Source organism: Rhinoraja longicauda, chromosome 20 (genome assembly GCF_053455715.1).
Source record: "Rhinoraja longicauda isolate Sanriku21f chromosome 20, sRhiLon1.1, whole genome shotgun sequence".
NCBI classification, from domain to species: domain Eukaryota; kingdom Metazoa; phylum Chordata; class Chondrichthyes; order Rajiformes; family Arhynchobatidae; genus Rhinoraja; species Rhinoraja longicauda.
Genome location: NC_135972.1, coordinates 26,763,560 through 26,787,685, shown reverse-complemented (window position 1 = coordinate 26,787,685; position 24,126 = coordinate 26,763,560). Strand labels below are relative to the sequence as shown.

Here is a 24,126-nt window from a genome sequence, read left to right as displayed (position 1 = left end):
TCAAAATTAATTTAACAGAAGTGCCCAAGAGTCAAGTCAAGATTATTTTATTATCATATCATCATCATATATATATACAGCCGGAAACAGGCCTTTTCGGCCCACCAAGTCCGTGCCGCCCAGTGATCCCCGTGCATTAACACTATCCTACACCCACTAGGGACAAAAAATTTTTTTTTAACATTTACCCAGACCAATTAACCTACAAACCTGTACGTCTTTGGAGTGTGGGAGGAAACCTAAGATCTCGGAGAAAACCCACGCAGGTCACGGGGAGAACGTACAAACTCCTTACAGTGCAGCACCCGTAGTCAGGATCGAACCTGAGTCTCCGGCGCTGCATTCGCTGTAAAGCAGCAACTCTACCGCTGCGCCACCATGCCGCCCGTCGTATGTATTTATTGTCGTATGTCCCGAAACGGAACAGTGAAATTCTTACTTGCAGCAGCACAGCAGGTAAGTAAACATTGTACAGGTCCACCACTGATTTTCTGGCACTTCCTTTAATCCGGACAAAATGACGAGAGCGCATTTGAAATCTGTACTGGTAGTCTCCCCAAATAGGCCGGGAGAGGCATCCGATCCCATCGGGACTTCCGCGGCCGGCCAATGGATTGCATTTTCCCCCGCTACGGCCGGGGCTCTGGAACTCCGGATCGGCAGGAGCCGGCGGATCCGTCCCCATAGCTGACTTCCAAGGCCGACTTTGTGGTGAATATCTCAGCCCCTCCACCGCCTAGGCCATGACCTCTGTTGGTCTGGCAGAACGGATAATGCTGCTTAGGTCAGAAACCAGGGGTGCCAGGAAATCAGTGGTGGACCTGTGCTCAACATACACCATAATAAACACCAAAGAAGTTCAATAAATTAAAAAATATATGTACTGTGCAAAAATAAACATCGAGCCCAAAGCCCCGAATGCAATCAAGGCAGTTCATAGTTCAGAGATTAGTTGGAGTTTGTGGTGTTCAATAGCCTGATGATTTTTGGGAAGAGGCCGCTCCTGAACCTGGAGGTCACGGTCTTTAGGCTCCTGTACCTTCTTCCCGACGGCAGGAGTGAAATGAGAGCCTGGCCAGGGTGTTGTTGGTCCTTGACGATGCTGGCCGCCTTTTTGAGGCTGTATCTCCCATAGATCCCTTAGATGGTGGGGAGGTCAGTACATGTGATGGACTGGGCAGTGTTCACTACTGTTTGCAATCTCCTTCGTTCCTCATTTTAAACTAATAATAATCTTCAAATGAAAAGTAAATCAAAAGGAAAGATTTGGAATTAATGCAGCATGCTGTTCCTCATGTAAATTATACACTGCAACTCGACCAGTGCTGCCAATTATGGGAACGCTGCAGGTTACTCGAGGATACAGAGAGAACACCTAGTCTTAGACAACATATTAAATTGCATGGATGCAATGAACTGCAGATGCTGATATGTAAACTCCTCTAAAAGGCCAATAAAGGTATCATTATTCATTACAATACTCTAGTGCCACCCTCTGTTCACCAGTGGCATTTAGAATTCATCGAAAAGAGCAAAGATTTTTCTGATTTAATATTTCACTTGGGCAACTTACAACTCAGCAGTATGAATATAGATTTCTCTCATTTCAAGTAACTCCCGCATTCCTTCCTTCCTTCCCCCCCACTCCCAATCTAGTCATCCTACTAGTTCCACTGTTCGCATCCTTGGCCATTGTGGACTCCACCTTTCCTGAGGTCATTTGTTGCCGTCCCTGTTTTGTTCTGGCCTTCTCTATCCTTCAGTCTGAAGTAGGGTTCTGACCCAAAACGTCACTTTTTCCTTTTCTACAGAGATGCTGCCTGACCTGCTGAGTTACTCCAGCATTTTTGTGTCTACCTTCGGTATAAAACAACATCCTGCTGTTCCTTCCTACACAAAAGGGGCTAAGAATCAGCCTGGGTTCAAGATTTTGACTTGGATTTCCAGTCATGCAAGAACCTCAGGGTGAACACAGAACATAGTACAGCAGAGGAACAGGCCCTTCAGCCCACAATGTCTGTGCTGAACGTAATGCCAAAACCAACACTTATCTGCTTGCTCATAATCCATTTCTCTCCACTCCGTGCAATATCCATATGCTGATCCAAAAGTTTCTTAAATGCCACTTTCATATCTACCTCCACCACCACCCCCAGCAGCACGTTCTATGTTCTCTCCACCCACTGTGTAAACAAAAGTGCTCCTTTGTCTCTCTCACCTTAAAGTTATGCACTCTAATATTTAATGTTTCTAACCTGGGAAATAGATTCTGACTGTCTACCCTGTCTATGTCTTTGATAATTGTATACTTCTATCTATCAGGTTTCCCTGCCATCTCCAGAGTTTTAGAGAAAACAATCCAAGCCTGTGCAACGTCTCCCTGTAACTAATACCCTCTAATCCGGGCATCATTCTGGTAAACATCCTCAGCACCCTTTCCAAAGCCTCCACATCTTTCCTGCAACGTGGCAACTAAAACTACATGTATTACTCCAAATGCGGCCTAACGTCCTGTAAAGTTGCCTCATGACTTCCTGACTCTTATACTCCAGCATCTTGTGTCTATCTTCCATTTAAAGAAGAGTTGGGATCCGCCCGTTGGAGGAGGTTGGGAATGTGGGTCTCAGGTGAATGGGGGAAGAGAGCAGGAATTGAGGAACCAGGGTCTTGCAGGATGGAAGGAGAGCATGGCAACCAAGGCTCGGATGACTGGATGGAAACATGGGAACTGGGGTCTCGGTGAATGGAAGGGGAGCGCAGTGAACACTACCTGGTAAGCCAGATATCAAATCATCAGGATTTCTGAATGGTGGGATAGCAGATTATTGGAGTATAACTGCGGCTTCTTATATGGTTCCATCAAATAATATTTTATGATTCCAATGATTTTGCCAAATTTAAGGCACTTTAAAAATAAGTGCTTTTGCCGCTTCAGATTAATAACAGCAAATTTATTTTCATATTTAAATTATTCTTTCTATTGATTGCTAAAAAGCAATGCTATGAGGCTATGTCATGTCAGTATTGCCATAGAAACCAGACTGGGCTCCAGCATTAAAGGTACCAGCACAATCTGTGGAATATTTATAACAACCCTCTAAATTTGTTCATACTCCATTAAATCGCCATGACAGATGTGGGCAAATTTGGAATTACATTAAAAATATCGGAAATGTTATTGTACAATTACACTCTGCATTCTCTATTACTCTTAGACTAATTTCAGTGGATCCATTTACAATGTCTGGCATTTGCAGTCAATACTGTAAAGAAATATACTTATGAATGCAAAACAATAATTGAAAAGAAAAATAATACTCTAATATTACAATTTATGGTGTAATAACCGAGGGAAGTGAACTTCATTAGCATTTTGTTTTGTACTAAAGAGGTGCAGAGCAAAAATCTTAAATCACTGTTCATGCAAGACCAATTTGTTTGAGGAAAATGTAAATGAGGAAACATTCACAGCACACTCCATGAAAAGTAATGCCCGCTTCACGTTAATACTAAATTACCAGCTTAAATACAGAACATTGAATAAATTGCCTCTCAAATAAAGTGGAGTAAGATCTCCCTGGAGGTTAAAGCCATCACTGTTTATGGGGGGATTTCAAGTGCGCTCTCGTAATTTTTTCCGGATTAAAGGAGGTGCCGAGCCATCAGTTACCAAAATCGGTGGTGGATCTGTATTATTCATTGTGAGTTCATCGTTAAAATTAACTGGCTGCTAAATGAAGAGACAAATTGCTGATTGATCTAGTAGGTGAAGTCAGGAAGGAACAGCCTAGTTGCAGTGATGTGAGAAAGCTGGCATCCGGATGGATGGGAGTTGTAGGGCATAGAACAATACAGTATAGTCACAGGACCTTCGGCCTACAAAATGAAGACCCGGTGGGCTGCAACGTGTTGAGGGGTAGCCGCCAAGCCGGCCCCTGAAGACCAGAGAGGAGGGAGCCAGCGACGACGGATGTGAGGAGCAAGGCCAGTAGGAGAGTAAACCGGGGTCTTGACTTCCATGTCCTCAAGATCGGCTGTGGGAGATGCCCACAGGGCACAAAGGTGGACAGGTGAGGAAAGGGACAGTGACGGCTAGAGGCCCTGCACCAGCCTGGGGTTTGCCTCGATCTGGTGCTACTTGTAAAACCTAGATTGCAGTCTGGACTTTAAAAACGGCGCGGAAACATGGCACCTCATGCTTGCAGTCTCAGTGGACTATTTCTGTACTTCCCAAATCAGGGATTGTGCTTAGGTGTGGCAATACTTTACTGAACTGTATACAAAAAAATATTTCACTCTGCGTTTGCGCGTGACAATAAAGCGCCATTGACCAAAGTTTGTGGCGAACATGCTACCAAGTTAACCTAGTCTCCTCTGACTGAACATGATCTATATCCTCCCATTCCATGCATATTCATGTGCCTATCCAAAAGCCGCTTAAGCACCACAATTGTATGTTGCCTTCCCTAGTTGCCTTCCCCAAGATACAAGATGCTACACTTGTCCTGCTGATCCAAACCAAGAAGCTCTTTAATATCCTCACAGCAGGAATATCAATGCCCAGACCCATATGCTAGCTCTTCCATTAAGACTGCCCATTTTCCCATTGGAGTCAGGGTCTTGCAGCACAGAAACGGGCCAGTTATCCCAACTCGTCCCTACTGACCAAGATGTCTATCTAACCTAGTCCCAATTGTGTGCGTTTGGCCCATATCCCTCAAAACCTTTCCATCCATGTCCTTATCAAATGTCTTTTAAACACCTTAAATGTATCCACCTCTCCAGCTTCCCCATCTAGCTCATTCATATATTCACAACTTGAAATCCAACTGCTGATAATACAGCTTTGCAAACATTTTCTTCTCGGTGTTATTATTTTAGTGACAAAGAAAAATGTACCTTGCTGCAAAGATAAGCAACTGTGCATTATGCAGGTTATTACTTCCTAATCAGAATGCTTTTGTTCTCTTCAGTCTAGTGAGCCTTATTCTGTTCTCTCTGCAGACAAAATACTTGGTCAACTAAAGATGGGTAGTCTTTTATTTTTCATGGACACAAAAAGCTGGAGCAACTCAGCGGAACAGGCAGCATCTCTGGAGAAGGAATGAGTGACGTTTCGGGTCGAGACCCTTCATCAGACTGGTTAGGAATAAGGGAAACAAGAGATATAGACAATGATGTAGAGAGATAAAGAACAATGAATGAAAGATATGCAAAAAAGTAACGACGATAAAGGAAACCGGCCATTGTTAGCTGTTTGTTGGGAGAAACCGAGAGGCTGGTGCGACTTGGGTGGGGGAGGGATAGAGAGAGGGTATGCCGGGGTTACTTGAAGTTAGAGAAATCAATATTCATACCACTGCCCAAGCGAAGTATGGCTGCTCCACTGTGGTCTTTCCTTTTAGTTGCTTAGAATTACTCTTTCGGCAGGTGATTAATTATCATTGTTTTAATTAAAGTTTTGCTTCAGACGTAGCTTAGTTTATTCATGCAGGGTTCCATAGCATATTCGGTACTACCAGCAAATTCTTGTTATTGTACTGATCCTGACTTTCTGCACTTTGTTGTACGTGATGTTATCAAAAGACTTAATATTGTACAACTGTTCAGAATTATCTTTTGTTGCAATTGCTTTTGCTGTAAAAGCTGTTATTGTACTTTATCCCAGGGCATTCTTCTGACCTCTGCTATTCCTTCCATGAATTGATATAATTCTGCCATTTTGCTCGATTGATGGATGGCACAATGTTTATTACTGCATGGAATTGTTAATAATTAACTTTTCATTATTTGAAGACTGCAGTGCGCAGTAAAAGCAATTACCATTAAGTGGAAAATAGACCATGCATCATGTACAATGGAATATTTTGATGTTTGTATATTTTAATTGAAGTTCAGTCTAACTAAATAACGGAGCTCGTTGCAAATCTCAAATTAGTAATATTTGTTTAGTTAAAATTTTACTTGAAACAATAAATAGACAGGAGACCTGATAAATTGGACAAAAATTCTTGGCATACTTTATTAGCAACGGATTTAAATAAAATTTCTCAAACACTTCGAAAACAATGCAAGAACACACACACACAAACTGAAAAAATATATCAAAATTGGATTTAATTTGCCAAAGAAAGATTAAATTTAAAAAAAAATTGTGAATGAAAGTTTCCTTACAGCAAAATGTGACTCCTTCGCTCAACCACCCAATATATCTCCCATCAATTCATTCTCTTAAGTACCACAGCACTTCCCTTAGACAAGGTTTCTCTGTCTCAGCTAGACTTAGGGAAAATATACCAAAAACCCATCGCCCTATGAATGCTCAGTGGCAATATCTTTAGCAATACCAACCAAGACGCAAGAGCATTCACGGAAGAGATCATGGGGAACCATTTTGTACATCGGTCCATAGGTACATTGTACAAATGGGATTACCTTATGTTCAAGCAGCAGCTAAAGAAGGAAGTAGACAAAATGACAGTCGCCTTGGCAAAATCAAATAATCTTTCACACATTGTATCTGCTCTTCAATTCTGTAAGCGACGTTTCTTCAACACCAGATTTCAGTAGGTGATCAAATAATTCTTTTACAACTGCAAAAACAAGGACAATTAATCATTTTTGTTTTACTTTGACTGCCATTAAACCTTTCCACGTGCACGTTTATCAGCAATAACACAAGATTTAACAGCAGATGAACCAATGATAAATACTTTCAGAGAAGAATATTTTCATTGTTTGAACAATTTCATTGTTGTATCTGGGACATATGACAATAAAACACTCTCGACTCTAAAATGTTTTCCATTTTTAGTTGAATTTAGAGAAACAGCACTGAAACTGGTCCATCGGGCCAGCGAGTTCACGACCGACCAGCGATCCCTGTACACCAACACTATCCTAAACCCCAGGGACAATTTACATTTTTTTACCAAAGCCAATTAACCTACAAATCTGTACCTACAAATGTGGGAGGAAACTGTAGCACCCGAAGAAAACCCAGGCAGTCACAGGAGAACGTACAAACTCCGTACAGACAGTACCCAGTCAGGATCGAACCCGGGCCTCTGCTGTGCCACCTTACCAACCGAGGAATATCATGATATTCCTCATGATACGCGAGTTTCCAGATGTGGACATTACTGGCAAAACTAGCATTTATTGCTTATCTCTCATTGCCCTGGAGAAAAAACATTCGGGATCCAGCTGAGTTCCATTCAATTAGTTTGGGATAAAATACTGTGGTTTCATAATTACCTACAAAACATATATAATTCAGATTTTTCTTCACCGATACTGCAGACCCATTATTCTGTATTTTTAAAATGCAGATTTATTCAATATAGTTAAAAAAATACATGGCCAAAAGCTCCTGGTACAGTACGCAAGTTTTCTGTATTTTTAAAATGCAGGTTTAATTGAGATAGTTAAAAAATACATGACCGAAGGCTCCTTGGGAGATTGCATGCGACTTACACAGGATATTTTGATTCAATGAAATTTCTACCAAAGCCTTTGATTTATTGACCAACCACTGAGATAATAAAGCTCTAGGAAATGGCTGCGAGTCATTGCTACTGAGTGAGAACATAGAACAAATTTAATAAAAACTTGGCATATTGCAGTATTGAGAAAGAAAAAAAAAATCAAAGGATTGTCTCTGGCTTTCCCAGTTCCCAGGATTGCTTATAATGTTTGGAGAATAAAACAACCCTATTGATTTTAGGATTTTGCTTGTGTATGATTATTTCCTTAGATCAGCAGTGTAGAGAGGTTATAGCACAGGATGCACCTTAATGCCACTCACAACAGAATTACAGTAACTTGAACATGAGACAGAAATTGTATTCATTGCTGGTGACAATGGCTGCCTTTGCATGATATCACAAATTTTACCAATTGTTCACTTGACTCTTTGGTTTAAAGGTAATGTATTCTAGATCTATGCATTACATACCTTGTTTTTGTTTGTTCATTCTACATTTCAAATTTGAAATAGAACAATAGTTGTCTACTAATTTAAATCAAGTAATCCACATAAAAAGGACAAAAATTGAAGATTATTTTAACATGCTTTCCCTTTTTTAAAGAAACTGATCTTTTATACAGCTAATCTCAAACACGATTTAGGTCTTCTGGTCATAATATATTTGTTAGAAAACAAAACAAAATGGCAATAGGGATAACACCCACAATGTTAGCCCATTATCAAGGGAGATGGAAACAGCAGGACTTACAGCTTGCTTTAAGATGGAAACAGGGTGGGGGTGAGAGAGGCAGGGAATATTTCGGACAGGATATTGACAAGAGTCAGCTATTTACTGAGTTGTCCAATGCATAAATTATTGAGGACAGTTAAAAATTAAAAAAAATGTCTATAAAGTGTTCCCAGCAATTTTGTTTTTAGAGATACTTCGTGGAAACAGACACTTCGGCCCACCGACCAGCAATTGCTTGTACACTAGCACTATCTACACACGAGGGACAATTTTAAGGGCCTGTCCCAATTTTGTTTTTAGTTTAGAGATACTTTGGAGTGTGGGAAGAAACTGGAGCAAATAGTGAAAACCGATGAGAACATACGTACAGACAGTACCCAAAGTCCTGATCTAACCTGGGTCTCTGGTGCTGTAAGGCAGTAACTCTACTGCTGCATCACATGCTGCACCTTTTAAAACAAAATGTACATTTACTGAGACCCTCCCCTCTGTCTATTTCCAACTGATTTCTGCCATATTATCACTTCATAAGTTCATAAGTTATAGGAGCAAACTCAGGCCATTTGGCCCATCAAGTCTACGTCGTTATTCAATCATGGCTGATCTTTCTTTCCCTCTCAACCCCATTCTTCTGCCTCCTCCCCATAACCCCTGAAACCCATATTAATCAAGAATCTGTCAATCACTGCTTTAAAAATATCCATTGACTTGGCCTCCACGGCCTTCTGTGGCAATGAATTCCACAGATTCAACACCTTCTCACTAAAGAAATTCCTTATCTCCTTTCTAAAGGTATCTTCTTTTAATCTGAGGCTATTACCTCTGGTCCAAGACTCCCCCCACTCCAAATCCTCTCCACGTCCACTCTATCCAGGACTTTCACTATTCACTTTTGTTTCAGATTACCACCATCTGCAGGTTTTTGTTTACTTCAGAAACTGCAGCAGGTTAAGTATAACTTACTTTTTCGTTCAGGATGTGACATAAACATCACTGCCATATCAAATCGTCTTACATTTGATAAGTTCTTCAGGATATCTAAAATTAGGGAAGGTTCTTCAAACCTAGAAAATGCAAAGTAATCACTGATTACTTAAAATCAAACCAGTAACATTTCTGTTCCAAATTTACACATCAATTTACGATTTCATTGAAATAGCATTTGAATCAAAATTATTTTAAACTTATTATTATGTTACAAAATATATTGCTGCACCTGCAATAAACTTACCTTTAATGCTGCTTGAATTGGCTCTGAAGTTCCCATTCCTACTGTGTAGAAAGGAACTGGAGATGCCAGTTTACACCGAAGATAGACACAAAAAGCTGGAGTAACTCAGCCGGTCAGACAGTATCTCTGGAGAAAAGGAATAGGCGATGTTTCGGGTCAAGACCCGGAACGTCACCTATTCTTTTTCTCCAGAGATGTTGTCTGACCCGCTGAGTTCCTCCAGCTTTTTGTATCTATCTTCCATTCCTACTGTCAAGGAATAGGGATCCAATAAGCCACTATATGGCACAAGCCTATATCCTGTTTGGACAGCATAATGTTTTTCAGTTTTTATTTTAGGTTCAGTATGATTTTGCAGTAACTTTCAGAGTTTGGGAAGATTGAGTATTTCTCATTTATATTAGATAAAACTTACCCCTGTTAGGCAGTTTTTGTAACCAACTGATTCAAGGCTGCAAGTATTGCGAGAAATATAACGTAACCCAGTATAATCACAAAAGCCAAGAAAACATCTGATGCCAAATCTTCAGCACCTGACTGAAATAGACAATAGACAATAGGTGCAGGAGGAGGCCATTCAGCCCTTCGAGCCAGCACCGCCATTCAATGCGATCATGGCTGATCTCTCTCAATCAGTACCCCGTTCCTGCCTTCTCCCCATACCCCCTCACTCCGCTATCCTTAAGAGCTCTATCCAGCTCTCTCTTGAAAGCATCCAACGAACTGGCCTCCACTGCCTTCTGAGGCAGAGAATTCCACACCTTCACCACTCTCTGACTGAAAAGTTCTTCCTCATCTCCGTTCTAAATAGCCTACCCCTTATTCTTAAACTGTAGCCCCTTGTTCTGGACTCCCCCAACATTGGGAACATGTTTCCTGCCTCTAATGTGTCCAATCCCCTAATTATCTTATATGTTTCAATAAGATCCCCCCTCATCCTTCTAAATTCCAGTGTATACAAGCCCAATCGCTCCAGCCTTTCAACATACGACAGTCCTGCCATTCCGGGAATTAACCTAGTGAACCTACGCTGCACGCCCTCCATAGCAAGAATATCCTTCCTCAAATTTGGAGACCAAAACTGCACACAGTACTCCAGGTGCGGTCTCACCAGGGCCCGGTACAACTGTAGAAGGACCTCTTTGCTCCTATACTCAACTCCTCTTGTTATGAAGGCCAACATTCCATTGGCTTTCTTCACTGCCTGCTGTACCTGCATGCTTCCTTTCATTGACTGATGCACTAGGACACCCAGATCTCGTTGAACTCCCCCTCCTCCTAACTTGACACCATTCAGATAATAATCTGCCTTTCTATTCTTACTTCCAAAGTGAATGACCTCACACTTATCTACATTAAACTGCAGCTGCCATGTATCCGCCCACTCACACAACCTGTCCAAGTCACCCTGCAGCCTTATTGCATCTTCCTCACAATTCACACTACCCCCCAGCTTAGTATCATCTGCAAATTTGCCAATGGTACTTTTAATCCCTTCTAAATTCCTTCTGGAATTGAAATGCGGCTTACTATTTACCAGGTGAAGTGGCTCACTATTTTACCTCCTCTTCATGCTCCTTTTCGTGAGCCACAGCAACCCCATTGACAACGACTTTCTTTTTTTTTACTACGAGGCTATTCTTCCTCTCTTCACCTCAACTCTCAATCTTAACATGTTTAACCTAGTGTATTTATAGTATTTCTTCAGTTATTTTACCAATAAAAGGCCAATTACTATAACATTGCTGCATCCAAACACCCCTAAACAGCAAACCATAGAATCTTGTTAAAACATCCTTGCAGTTAATGGTCAAATGGGCACAAGGCATCTTGTAAGCGACAAATCATGAAGTGCTGGTTTTGTGCAATTGCTTATTATTCCATGGTAAGAATTTCAAAAAATTGGACTGTACAGGAACGAAGGACAACTCACAAGCTTATCATGAAGTTGGCAGATAATTAGGAACTAATTGTGTGCGGATTCTCGAAATGCTTTATTGATTTAATCTCATCAAATTAATTATTAATTGAAAACTATGGGGAAAACACCAGAGATTTATTTTATTCAATTTTGGAACGGGTAGCCTGATTTATTTCTCTGCTGGCATTGTATGAAGTGTTTCCAGCATGATTAAGTGCAGCACAGAAAGCACTAATACTGGTTCCTGCAGTTTGTGAAAATTTTATAATATCTCTAGTTGAAAGTCTTGAAATTATGCATTAGTGAGCCACACGAATGTGCTGGAGAAAATTACTATGATTTAATAAGCACCTCATATTTCACTTGGGCAGCTTGCAGCCCAGCGGTATGAACATTGACTTCTCCAACTTTAGATAGTTCCTCTGTCCCTCTCTTCCCCTCCCCATTCCAGTTCTCCCTCTATCTTCCTGTCTCCACCTATATCCTTCCTTTGTCCCGCCCCCCTGACATCAGTCTGAAGAAGGGTCTCGAACCGAAACGTCACCCATTCCTTCTCTCCTGAGATGCTGCCTGACCTGCTGAGTTACTCCAGCATTTTGTGAAATAAATACCTTCAATTTGTACCAGCATCTGCAGTTATTTTCATACACTTACTATGATTTAATGTCACTAACAAAGTAAATATTGCACGTGTGTAAAATAAATGGGCTCTGAGTAAGAAGTGTTACGATGTTTAGCCAAAGTCTTGGTGAAAGAGGTGACATTCAAAGCAAGCTAATATTAAATTAACTCAAGGGAAAGGAAAACATTTGGATGGATTGCACTATTCCAGGAAAATCTTGCTTTCTTTAATCACCTTCATTCACATGACGCTGAACTATTCAGGCAGGTTGGAATATAAAGCTAAATGTTGCTTACCTGATGTACGAGCCATGAAGGATTTTTAAAATGTGATTCAGAATGTCAGGTTCCAAAGACGTTTTAAACAGTTGTGGATAAAAAGAGGGCTCAATTTGCTGGTCAAAAGGTGCAATAATATAAACAAAATCAAAACAATGCATGAACAGAGGACAAATGCATCAGCCCAAAATTAATTATCCTTGAATTTGCTATACGTTGTTACCCACAGGCATTATAAAAAGTTTACCTCAGTCTTATAAACAATGTAGTCCAAAATTTTATTCTAAATCCCTTGCTAAGGGAAGAAATCTATAAATTTGTTTGATTGTTGTTTGATAATCACTTCTGAAAGTGCAGGTGATGGGAAAACAAGTGAGATTTAGGTTGTGCAGTAATTGTTTCAATCACTTCCTCTACTTATGAACTCCAGATAATCATTTTCTAAACCTGATTTCCTGATATCCAAATCTTACAAAATAAATTTACCTGTAGACAAGCGCCATTTAATAAAATAATGAGACAATCATAAATGCAATTTTTTTTGTGCAAAGACTCAGTGAAGTTGGGAAGAGCAAAATACGAAAAGTTTATCCATTTTGGAAAGTTTAGGGGGAAAATGTCAATTTTCTTAAATTAACTCTATCAAAAAATCAATAAGTAATTTGGCAGTTCGTACTGTACTGGATTATTCACTATTTCTAACAAATGTTTCCACCGTACTAACGACAACGCAGCAAATTTTCAATTAGCTTATATGTGCATATAAATGTGGACATTTTGCAGGTCAATGTTACTCTTCGTGGGCAATTTTAGTTTTATGTAGCGTTAGTTTTATGTATACGTTGTGGAGGAAGATGAAGGAAATTGAACAAGCATCAAAAAATTCATTTTATCTCGCCTAATTCATTTTCTAAACAAGCTGAAGAATCAGCCATTTTTGCACTAATAGCTAAAATTTCCATTCACATTTTCTTAAAGCTTTTTTACATCTCTTAATATTTTCTTTTCATTTTTAATCAAACAGCTGCTAACGGTTACAGACATAGCTCTTGTTGATCATTGAAAGTTATAATCCTTCTGTATTTTTCTTGCATCATCACATGATTATGATTCCCCTGTCAATCATTTTTTACAAATCCAGATACATTTTATTATTTATTATTATACTGAGGTGCAGTAAAAAGCTTTTTGTTACATGCTATCCAATCAGCAAAAAGACTATACATGATAAAAATGTATATTTACAACTACCATTGAAAAACAATTTTCAATGATCACACAAAGTTTCACAAACATAAGTTAAATGCCATGATGCTTACCTTTAAATACTTATGGACCATGTCTGGATAATTTTTCAATTTGCGGAGCTCTGCTTCGAGCTGGTAGGAGTTGGTAGGGGCATGAGGAATGGTTACAGAATACGAAGAGAAAGGGGTTTCAGGTTTTTTCACTTCTACAGAGTTCATTCGAACACTAGCGTCACCTTTGTGAAGTTGCGTGTCTGGTAAACAAGCATATCTGCTGAGAAAAGGACCATATTTAAGTAAAACTGTGCAGAAAAGAATACGTCTTATTCAATAATATACCCAATTCAATACGAGTTATTCAGTACATATGACTTGTTCAATAATAGACAATAGACCATAGGTGCAGGAGGAGGCCATTCGGCCCTTCGAGCCAGCACCGCCATTCAATGTGATCATGGCTGATCATTCTCAATCAGTACCCCCTTCCTGCCTTCTCCCCATACCCCCTGACTCCGCTATCCTTAAGAGCTCTATCCAGCTCTCTCTTGAATGTATTCAGAGAATTGGCCTCCACTGCCTTCTGGGGCAGAGAATTCCACAGATTCACAACTCTCTGACTGAAAAAGTTTTTCCTCATCTCAGTTCTAAATGGCCTACCCCTTATTCTTAAACTGTGGCACCTTGTTCTGGACTCCCCCAACATTGGGAGCATGTTTCCTGCCTCTAACGTGTCCAACCCCTTAATAATCTTATACATTTCGATAAGATCTCCTCTCATCCTTCTAAATTCCAGTGTATACAAGCCTAGTCGCTCCAGTCTTTCAACATATGATAGTCCCGCCATTCCGGGAATTAACCTAGTAAACCTACGCTGCACGCCCTCAATAGCATGAATATCCTTCTCAAATTTGGAGACCAAAACTGCACACAGTACTCCAGGTGCGGTCTCACTAGGGCCCTGTACAACTGCAGAAGGACCTCTTTGCTCCTATACTCAACTCCTCTTGTTATGAAGACCAACATTCCATTGGCTTTCTTCACTGTCTGCTGTACCTGCATGCTTCCTTTCAGTGACTGATGCACGAGGAATAAGGGCGGTACAGTGGCACAGCTGGTAGAGCTGCTGCTGCTCAGCGCCAGAGACCCAGGTTCGAACCTGACCTCGGGTGCTGACTGTGTACAGTTTGCATGTTCTCCCTGTAAACTGCATGGGTTTTTTTTCTGGGTGCTCCAGTTTCCTCTCACATCCCAAAGACCTGTGAGTTTTTAGGTCAATGAGCCTCTGTAAATTGCCCATCCTGTGTAAGGAGTGGATGTGAAAGTGGGATAACATGGAACTAGCGTGAACTAGTTCTCGATGGTTTTGCTTAGTTTAGAGATACAGCGTGGAACAAGCCCTTCGGCCGACTGAATCCCCACTGACCGTAGATCACCCACTCACACTATGTCTGGGGGACATTTACAGAGGCCAAATGACCTAAAAAACCTGCACGTCTTTGGGATGTAGGTGGAATCTGGAGCACTCGGAGGAAACCCACACGGTCACACAGGGAGAACGTGCAAACTCCACACACACAGCACCCAAAGTCAGGATCGAACCTGGGTCTCCGGTGCTGCGCCAGTATGCTGCCACAATTCCTGTGGCATCGACTCAGTGGGGCAAAATGATTTCCATGCTGTACCTTTCGATTAATCAATATACATGTACAATTTGAAAAAATATTATATACCGTTTCATACCCCCATCTCCCAAACTGTGTTTTATATAATTATCCAACAGAATACTAAAATGGCAATGTAATTTAAAACCATTGGAAGGTTAGGTCATAAATTCCACCAGTGTGCCTTCATAGGAATACTTGTGATTTAGTTCATAGAATCATCAGGACAGTGAATGAACGAAAGTGCCTCCCAAGAGGCAGAAATTTAAATGCAAGGTTGAAGTTGGTGCTTCTAATGTCAGTCTAGATTACATGCTTGAATATCTTCGTTCAGACTGGAACTCACTCGGGAGGCTCTGACTGATTCAGGAGTGCTACCAATAAACTGATTGCTTTGCACAATATTCCTAGTGCCACGCTTGTTGGCAGGAACCCTGCATTCAGTTTTGCTTTTCAACAAAATCGGAAACATCAGTACATCAGTGCACTGAACCACACAGACAGAGGACCTGACCCCCAGTGCAGTGCTACTCTACTGACCTCACCAGGGTTGCAGTTACAGTGGGTACTCCATAAGAGATCGGCATCTACAAGGCAAGAAGGGAATGGGGTGAAAAGTACCACAAAAGGTCTCCAAAGTGGCAGCATCGTGACACAGCTGATAGAGCCGCTGTCTCACAGTGCCAGAGACCCAGGTTCCATCCTGACCTCTGATGCTGTTGTGCGGAGTTTGCACATTCTCTCTGTGACCGCGTGGGTTTCATCCAAGTGCTCCGGTTTTCTCCCACATCCCAAAGACATTCAGATTTTGAGGTAAATTCCCCTTCGTGTATAGGTCATAGGCTATGGGAATAGAATTAGGCCATTCAGCCCATCAAGTCTACTCCCCCATTCAGTCATGGCTGATCTATCTCTCCCTCCTATCCCCATTCTCCTGCCTTCTCCCCATAACCTCTGACATCTGTAAGGAGTGGATGAGATGGTGAGGATTACACAGAATCGATGGCTGGTATGGACTCTATGGGCCGAAGAGCTTGGTTCTATACTGTATCGTTCAATCAATCAATCCCATTATTTCTATGGGTATCAACACATACAATATGTGGTTTAGTGCCAATAGTGAGCAAAACAAACAACTCTCATCACTTGTTCAGGACTGTTAACAAGCAATGAATTACCTTCTGAATTGGAGCAAGGCACCAGCAGTTATTGAATTAAACCCCAGTAATTTTGTTGCAATAAACACAACATACCTCTCGCTAGAAATTAATGGAGAGTCCCCACATTCTTCAATTTTAAGGATTTTAGCACTGGGAGCTTCAGGAGTTAGTAATTCAGACGTCTGCTTTGCAGGTAGATCAGAGGAACAGGAGACTTCAGCTGACACGGTCTTAATATTGCTCATCTTATCACCAACTTCTTCGATTGCAATTCTTATTAGTGGTTTCTTGAAAGGAATAAAAACATAAATGGAAAGTAATTATATGAAATTATCATTAAATTCAGAAATAGATTCAAATTAAGCAAATAAATTCTATTAACAAAGTAATACAAAATGGATTCTATCCTTTGCCAGAATAAATTATATAATTAAGGATAAAATGCAGCAATTTAGGGCAGCATTAGAGTTGCTACCTTACAGAGCCAGAGACCCGAGTTCATTATGACCACGGGAGCTGTCTGTATGGAGCTTGTATGTTCTCCCTGTCACCCCGTGGGTTTCCTTTGAGTGCTACGGTTTCCTCCCACACTCCAAAGACGTACAGGCTTGTAGGTTAATTGGCTTTGGTAAATTGTCTCTAGTGTGTAACTAGTGTATGGGGATCGATGGTCAGCACGGATCTGGTGGGCCAAAGGGCCTGTTTCCGCGCTGTATTTCTAAACTAAAACTAACTAAACATGAACCGAGACCAAATATATGAGCAAGATGTTTCCCAAGGTCTCTTGCTGCTTTATTCAAACATAGTTATTTTGTAAAATGCAGTGCAACGGTATGAAAATCCTTTTGTATTCCAATGCTGCATCTTCTCCATTTCCTGATTTAACTAACACTTGTAAAGAAGCTTTTTTGGAGACCAAAAGTGAAATTAAAAAATGCCGTTTTAGACTTTCTCCGATTTCCTCAAAAAGATATTGCTGGAAACCAATGTCAATAGCTGAACAGTGTGAGGAAATTACAAATATGTTCATCACACTGAGATCAGACTTTCATGTTCCACAGAGGAAAAAGGCAGATTAGAACCTTCGGTTGAATCAGAAGATTGTGGGTTCAATTTCCACTACAGACATTTAATCACAAAAGAAAATCTAGGCTGACATTCAACCGTCACTCAAAATCTTTTGAATGAGGCATTATATCAATGTTCTCATTGGTGTTCTCATGTGGATACGAAACATTTCATGGAGGATTTCTGAAGGGGTGTAAACTTAAATGGCAAGGCCATTATATATCTCCCAACAAACATTATTTAAACAAAATGCGTTCAAATTATAATTTATGGAAGTACTCTGCACATCCTGTGTGATTAAACCTCAAAACAACATCCCTGAATGCAAAATAATTTGGGATGCTTGGCATAAAATTCTTTATATTAGGACTTGCCAGTGGAGGAAGCACTTTAGACCAGTGACTCTAGTTCTATTAATATTAAAATAGTTATTGAATAAAAAAAGAACTGTTCACAAATTAAAATTCAAAATTAGGACAAAGCAATTAGGACAAACTTAGAACATGTCAGACAGGAGCTCGCAGATGTTGATTGGAGATTGTTTCTGAAGACTTTTAAAAGTGAGATGATGAGAGTTTAAGATCTGCATATTCTTGTCAGAGGGAAAGGCAAGACTGGCAGGAGCCGGGAACCTGGATGACAAGAGAAATTGAGGCTCAGGCAGAAGAAAGCAGCGGCATGAGTCAGGTATAGGCAGGTGGGATCACGTGAATCGCTGGATTATAGGGGTTGCAGGAGTTTATTTAAAGGGATCAGTAGGTCAAAAAGACGATATGAGACATTTTTGGCATAGAAGAATAACAAGGCTCCAAAAATAGGGGGGGGGAGGGAAGGAAGGAGGAGGGAAGGAAGGGGGAGAGGGAAGGAAGGGGGGGAGGGAAGGAAGGGGGGGAGGGAAGGAAGGGGGGGAGGGAAGGAAGGGGGGAGGGAAGGAAGGGGGGGAGGGAAGGAAGGGGGGGAGGGAAGGAAGGGGGGGAGGGAAGGGAAGGGGGGAGGGAAGAGAAGGGGGGGAGGGAAGAGAAGGGGGGGAGGGAAGAGAAGGGGGGGAGGGAAGGGAAGGGGGGGAGGGAAGGGAAGGGGGGGAGGGAAGGGAAGGGGGGGAGGGAAGGGAAGGGGGGGAGGGAAGGGAAGGGGGGGAGGGAAGGGAAGGGGGGGAGGGAAGGGAAGGGGGGGAGGAGAGGGTGCTGCACTAATGCAGGAGAGGTTTGGGCCCAACGGGTCCACTTGGTCTAGTATGTAGTAAGCGATGATAGGGAGCAGAGGGCATTGGTTGAAAGTAATTTCTCAGAGTGTAGTGGACTATGACCTGCCTTAAGGGTCGTGCTTGACTCGTGTCATCTATATCAATCATATGAATGTGAATATGCGAGGCATGGCTAGCAAGTGTGCAGATGACATTAAAATAGGTGGTGTTGTAAATAGTGAGGAAGGTTATCAAGAATTACAGTGGGATCTTGTTCAGCTGGGTATGTGGGTCAAGGAATGGCAAATGGAGTTTAATTCAGCTAAGTGCGAGGTGTTGGATGGAGGTCAAACCAGGGAAAGGCTTTCACAATGAATGGTAGGCCCCCACAGAGTGCTATACAACAATGGGATCTAGAGGTACAAGGGCATAGTGCTATGAAAGTGACACCACAGGTAGACAAGGTATCATATCATCATATATATACAGCCGGAAACAGGCCTTTTCGGCCTACCAAGTCCGTGCCGCCCAGCGATCCCCGTACATTAACACTATCCTACACCCACTAGGGACAATTTTTACATTTACCCAGCCAATTAACCTACATACCTGTACGTCTTTGGAGTGTGGGAGGAAACCGAAGATCTCGGAGAAAACCCACGCAGGTCACGGGGAGAACGTACAAACTCCTTACAGTGCAGCACCCGTAGTCAGGATCGAACCTGAGTCTCCGGCGCTGCATTCGCTGTAAAGCAGCAACTCTACCGCTGCGCTACCGTGAAGGCCAATTCTCTGAATGCATTCAAGAGAGAGCTAGATAGAGCTCTTAAGGATAGCGGAGTCAGAGAAGGCAGGAACGGGGTACTGATTGAGAATGATCAGCCATGATCACATTGAATGGCGGTGCTGGCTCGAAGGGCCGAATGGCCTACTCCTGCACCTATTGTCTATTGAAGGCAGCTTTTGGCATGCTGGCCTTCATTAGTCAGGAAATTGAGTGTAGAAGTCGGGACATTATGTTGCAATGATACAAACATTGGTGAGGCTACACATGGGAGTATTGCGCTCAGTTTTGGTCACCCAGCTGCAGGAAATATGACATGAATCTGGAAACAGCACAGAAAAGATTTACAAGGATGTTGTCAAGTCTTGAAGGACTGAGATATCGGGGGAGGAGGAGCCAGCGCTGCCCTCGCAGCTGCGGCTTGCCTGCAGTCCGTTTGTCTTTTGTGTCTGTTGTGTAGTTTAAATATGATGTAGTGTTTGTGGTTGTGTGTTATGTGGGGGGGGGGGGGGAATTGTAGCATTGTATCTCCCGAACAGAGACGCGACCTTTGTTTCTGTGTCGTGTCTCCGTTCCCGTTGCGGCCTACCACCAGCCATGCACCTGGAGCTGGCGGGCTCCACCTGGGCTCTGGTTCACAGAGCCCGCGGCCCGGACGCACCACCTGCGGCGCTGGCTGCCTTCGGATGCTGCGGGAGCGGCTGTGACTCGTCTCCGGAGGCTTCAGCCGCCTGGACGTCGGAAGCCCGCTGGCCCTGGATGGGGGCCGACATCGGGAGCTCCGGCAGCGGCAGCGACAACGTCTTCGCCCGCCCCGAATCGCGGGGCTTGGGTCGGCCCGCCGCGGACCTTTCACCGTCCGGCACGGCCTCAAATAGACCGCGGGATTTTCTCTGCCCGGCGGGGGCTTCAATGTCGAGAGCCCCGACCGCCCCGACGGGGCAACTCCAACAGCCTGACAGCGGGAGAAGGCGGCAGGGAAGAGAAAAATACATTCTGGCCTTCCATCACAGTGAGGAGGGACTGCAGGAGACTCACTGTGATGGATGTTTCTTTTGTTTGGTGTTAGTTTATGATTGTATGTGTTATTGCATTTTTATTGATTATTCTTATTGGTCTTATTGTTGAACTGCGGGTAATTTTTCATTTCACTACACATTTATGTGTATGTGACAAATAAATAAATTGACTATTGGAAAGGTTGGGCAGGCTGGGGCTTTGTTCCTTAAGAGTGTAGAAGATTGAGGGGTGAATTTATAGTGTTGCATAAAATCACAAGGGTTTTAAATAGGGTGAATGCACAGTTATTCACCCCAGGGTCGAGAAATTAAGAACTAGAAGTCATTGGTTTAAGGTGAGAGGACAGGTTTAATAGGAACCTGAGGGGCACCTTTTTCCACAGAGGGTGTACTCATATGGAACAAACTGTCCGATAAAGTGAGAGGCAGGTAAAATTACAGAATTTAAAATACATTTGGACAGGTACATGGATACAAGAGTTTTAGAGGGATTATTATTGGTCAAACATGAACAAATGGGACTAGCTTAGACGGGCATATTGGTTGACATGGACAAGTTGAGCGAACTGCCTGTTTCCGTGCTATGTGATCTTTTGGCACGTCTTTTTGCAAAACCTGGGTCAATGATTAATATTAATTCAAGAGGTTTGGAAGATAACAAAAACACATTGATATACTTAGCATTAAAGTGTATTCATCTATAGTACAGAAAACAGGATATTAAATAGGTCCTGAGGCTTTAGGCACGAAAATAAGAACTTGACATTTAGCAAATCTGAAAAAAATATTTAGGACCATTAAACTGGTATACTCTAATTATAAGCTTATATTTCAACATTTAATTAGTTTTGTGCTTATTGGTCAAACATTCTACTCATTTGTTAAATAAACCGTTAGTTTCATGAAAGGGAGTGAGGGATGAGCTACATTCACGTCCTCAGGACACTACGTGAAACTTTACATCGAATCGAGTACTTGTAAAAATTTTGACATTTAGTATGCCAATGGTAAAATTTGTTGCATATTTGTTCCCATAATATAATCCCATAAAGAGCAAACTGCATGAATATTGGATGCTGTTTAGAATCAGACTTTGGGCAGGAAACAGAACTATACTTCAATTATGTTGGGGTGGCAGGGGTTATAGGGAGAAGGCAGGTGATTGGGCAGGGAATGCCAGAGAAAAGATAGATCAGCCATGATTGAATGGCAGAGTTGACTCGATGGGCCGAATGGCCTACTTTGCTCTTATGGCTTAAGAACTTATGCTGCTCCCCTTAGGAGAGTTGTCCCGATCTTTAATGGCAACTGAGCTAGCAAGTTGTCTCATCTGTAAAACACCAGCATCATAGCTGCATTCCTAGAGCACATCACAAGTGTGTCAGCCTGGATAGACACTCGAGCCCAAAACCCATAACCTATTGACACAGAGTGTCCCCCACATTAAACCTGGCATTTCATTTTTCTGATTTTACTGCACATTTAACTGACAGGCCTGTTAAAACAGGTAACTTTACTAATAAATAGCTGGGGGGAAAAATAAGTAAGAAGGTACAATACTGTGGGATAGTGACAGCAGGATGTCGGTCTTGTGATATTCTCTGCTTGACAACCAACAACAACTCTCAACCTCCATCACTTGCCAAAGGCTGCAAAATAAAAGCAGGTTGTTGGCAACAAGCAATGCGATTATTCTGCACCACGAGTCCTGGCCTGACACAAATGAGCTGACTTGCTTAGATCTTCAATTATAAATGCAAACACTACAGAATCTAACGGTTAGAAATGAGCAGGAGACCAGCTGCCACAACATCTGCCCACCTACTCTGCTGCCGGAAGAGCTGGCATACTTATTACGACACATTGAAGAGGGGTAACCTTTTGCAAAAGGGTGTGGACAGACAGTTGATTAGTTTTCCTTATTTTACATAAACAGTGGAAATTCATATAATACACTAAGGCCTTATGTAAATTTACTACTTTTTAAAAAATCATTTAAAATCTAGTTTAAAGGAGATGCAAGGGGCAAGGTTTTTTTTATTACAGAGGGTGACAGGTGCCTGGAACATCCTGCAAAGGATGGTGGTGGAGGTGGGCGGCACGGTGGCGCAGCGGTAGAGTTGCTGCCTTACAGCGAATACAGCGCCGGAGACTCAGGTTCGATCCTGACTACGGGCGCCGTCTGTACGTTCTCCTCGTGACCTGCGTGGGTTTTCTCCGAGATCTTCGGTTTCCTCCCACACTCCAAAGTTAATTGGCTGGGCAAATGTTTTAAACATTTTTTTTAAATTAAAATAAAAAATTGTCCCTAGTGTGTGTAGGATAGTGTTAATGTGCGGGGATCGCTGGGTGGCGCGGACCCGGTGGGCCGAAGAGCCTGTTTCCACTCTGTATCTCTAAATCTAAAAAGTGGCTTTTAAGAGGGTTTTCGATAGGCACAAGGGTGTGGAGGGAATGGATGCATGGGCAGGTAGATGGTATTAGCTTAATTCGGCATCATGTTCAGAACAGACATTACGGGCCGAAGGGCTTGTTCCTATGCTGCACTGTACTGTTCTGTGTTCGATTTGAAGTTTTTAAATATCTCTCATCAGAACGCCATCAGGGAGGTATCTGGGCAGGGGGCTTCAGGATCCACTACCCAAAGTTAAATTGTCACCTACTTCACTTCATGGGACAGTTGTGTCAACCAAAACTCCAGGACGTGGACGCAAAGGGCCACAAAGAAGCACAACTACCAGAGTAGGACAGGAGTGGGTAGGTATGCGTAGGCAATAGGTTGGATTAAATCACTAACCAGCATGGCCAAACATAAAAATGTGTAGAAAAGACAGACGCAAAGTGCTGGAGTAACTCAGCGAGTCAGGCAGCATCTCTGGAGACAAAGGATGGGTGATATTTTGGGTCGGAACCCTTCTTCAGACTGAAAGCAGAGGGGAGGGAACTAGAGGTAGGAAAAGGGCAGAACAAATCGAGTCCAGCAACAGATGATCAAGGAAGGGTGGAGCCGATATGGCCCATTATTGGCTGGGGAAGAGGTGATAATGAAGAGATACAAGGATGTAAACAGTGGAACTATTTGGATGACGGGTTTGGGGGGGGGGGGGGAGGGGGGTAATGCAGGGGTTACTTGAAATTAAATAAAGCAACTGGGGTGCTTGAAATTAGAGAGAAATCAACATAAAAATGCCATTATCAGATGTCGTTATATATCCCTCCGATGTTTTGGCAAGGACGTGTCTCTACATTAGGGTTTGCCAGCCCTCAGCAGCAGCAGGCTTTAGATTTGCAGGGTTCAAGTCAACTATCACAGCTTGCCCTTTATAAATGTCAGCTGAATTTCTACAGCTGCTTGAAAGAGAAAAATAAATCAATTTCTTAACTCTTTCCCATATTTCCACAGAGCTATCACAGCAGTATTATAGCTATAGATCAGAATAGGAAAAAAAGGCTGCTTTCCACCACCATCCCCCCCATCCCCAACAAAACCACATTCCAAGATTAGAGAAATGTATTCTTTAATAATATATATAATAATGAGCCTTGCAGTTTTGACTTCCACAGACGAAAAATGGTTTAAATTTAATTTAGATGTAGCAAGTTAGTTGCTCTGAGATATGAGGGAAATGCAGTATGATTTCCTGGACTCTATTTTATCTGCGAACATACACATCAATGGTTTTTGGCTTGAAAGGAGCCACATAGCAAGATGAAAGGCACGATTCTGACATTT

General features: G+C 42.1%; 1 protein-coding gene across 3 annotated transcripts in view; it reads right to left on the bottom strand.

Annotated features, from left to right (window-relative positions):
- Window positions 1-6,017: 6,017 nt before the first annotated feature.
- The window catches only part of rpap3 (RNA polymerase II associated protein 3), a 48,905-nt gene continuing 30,796 nt past the window's right edge, over window positions 6,018-24,126 (bottom strand). Inside the window, exons 13-17 of one of the 3 annotated variants that reach the window (XM_078417285.1) lie at window positions 16,433-16,626; window positions 13,591-13,792; window positions 12,290-12,387; window positions 9,183-9,283; window positions 6,018-6,593 (exon numbers count right to left, since the gene is read on the bottom strand). In XM_078417285.1, the coding sequence (XP_078273411.1) occupies window positions 6,508-6,593; window positions 9,183-9,283; window positions 12,290-12,387; window positions 13,591-13,792; window positions 16,433-16,626 (681 nt within the window). In that variant the 3' untranslated portion in view covers window positions 6,018-6,507. Of the gene's footprint in view, window positions 6,594-9,182; window positions 9,284-12,289; window positions 12,388-13,590; window positions 13,793-16,432; window positions 16,627-24,126 lie in introns of those variants that run through there. The other 2 variants (XM_078417286.1, XM_078417287.1) reach the window with 2 other exon arrangements.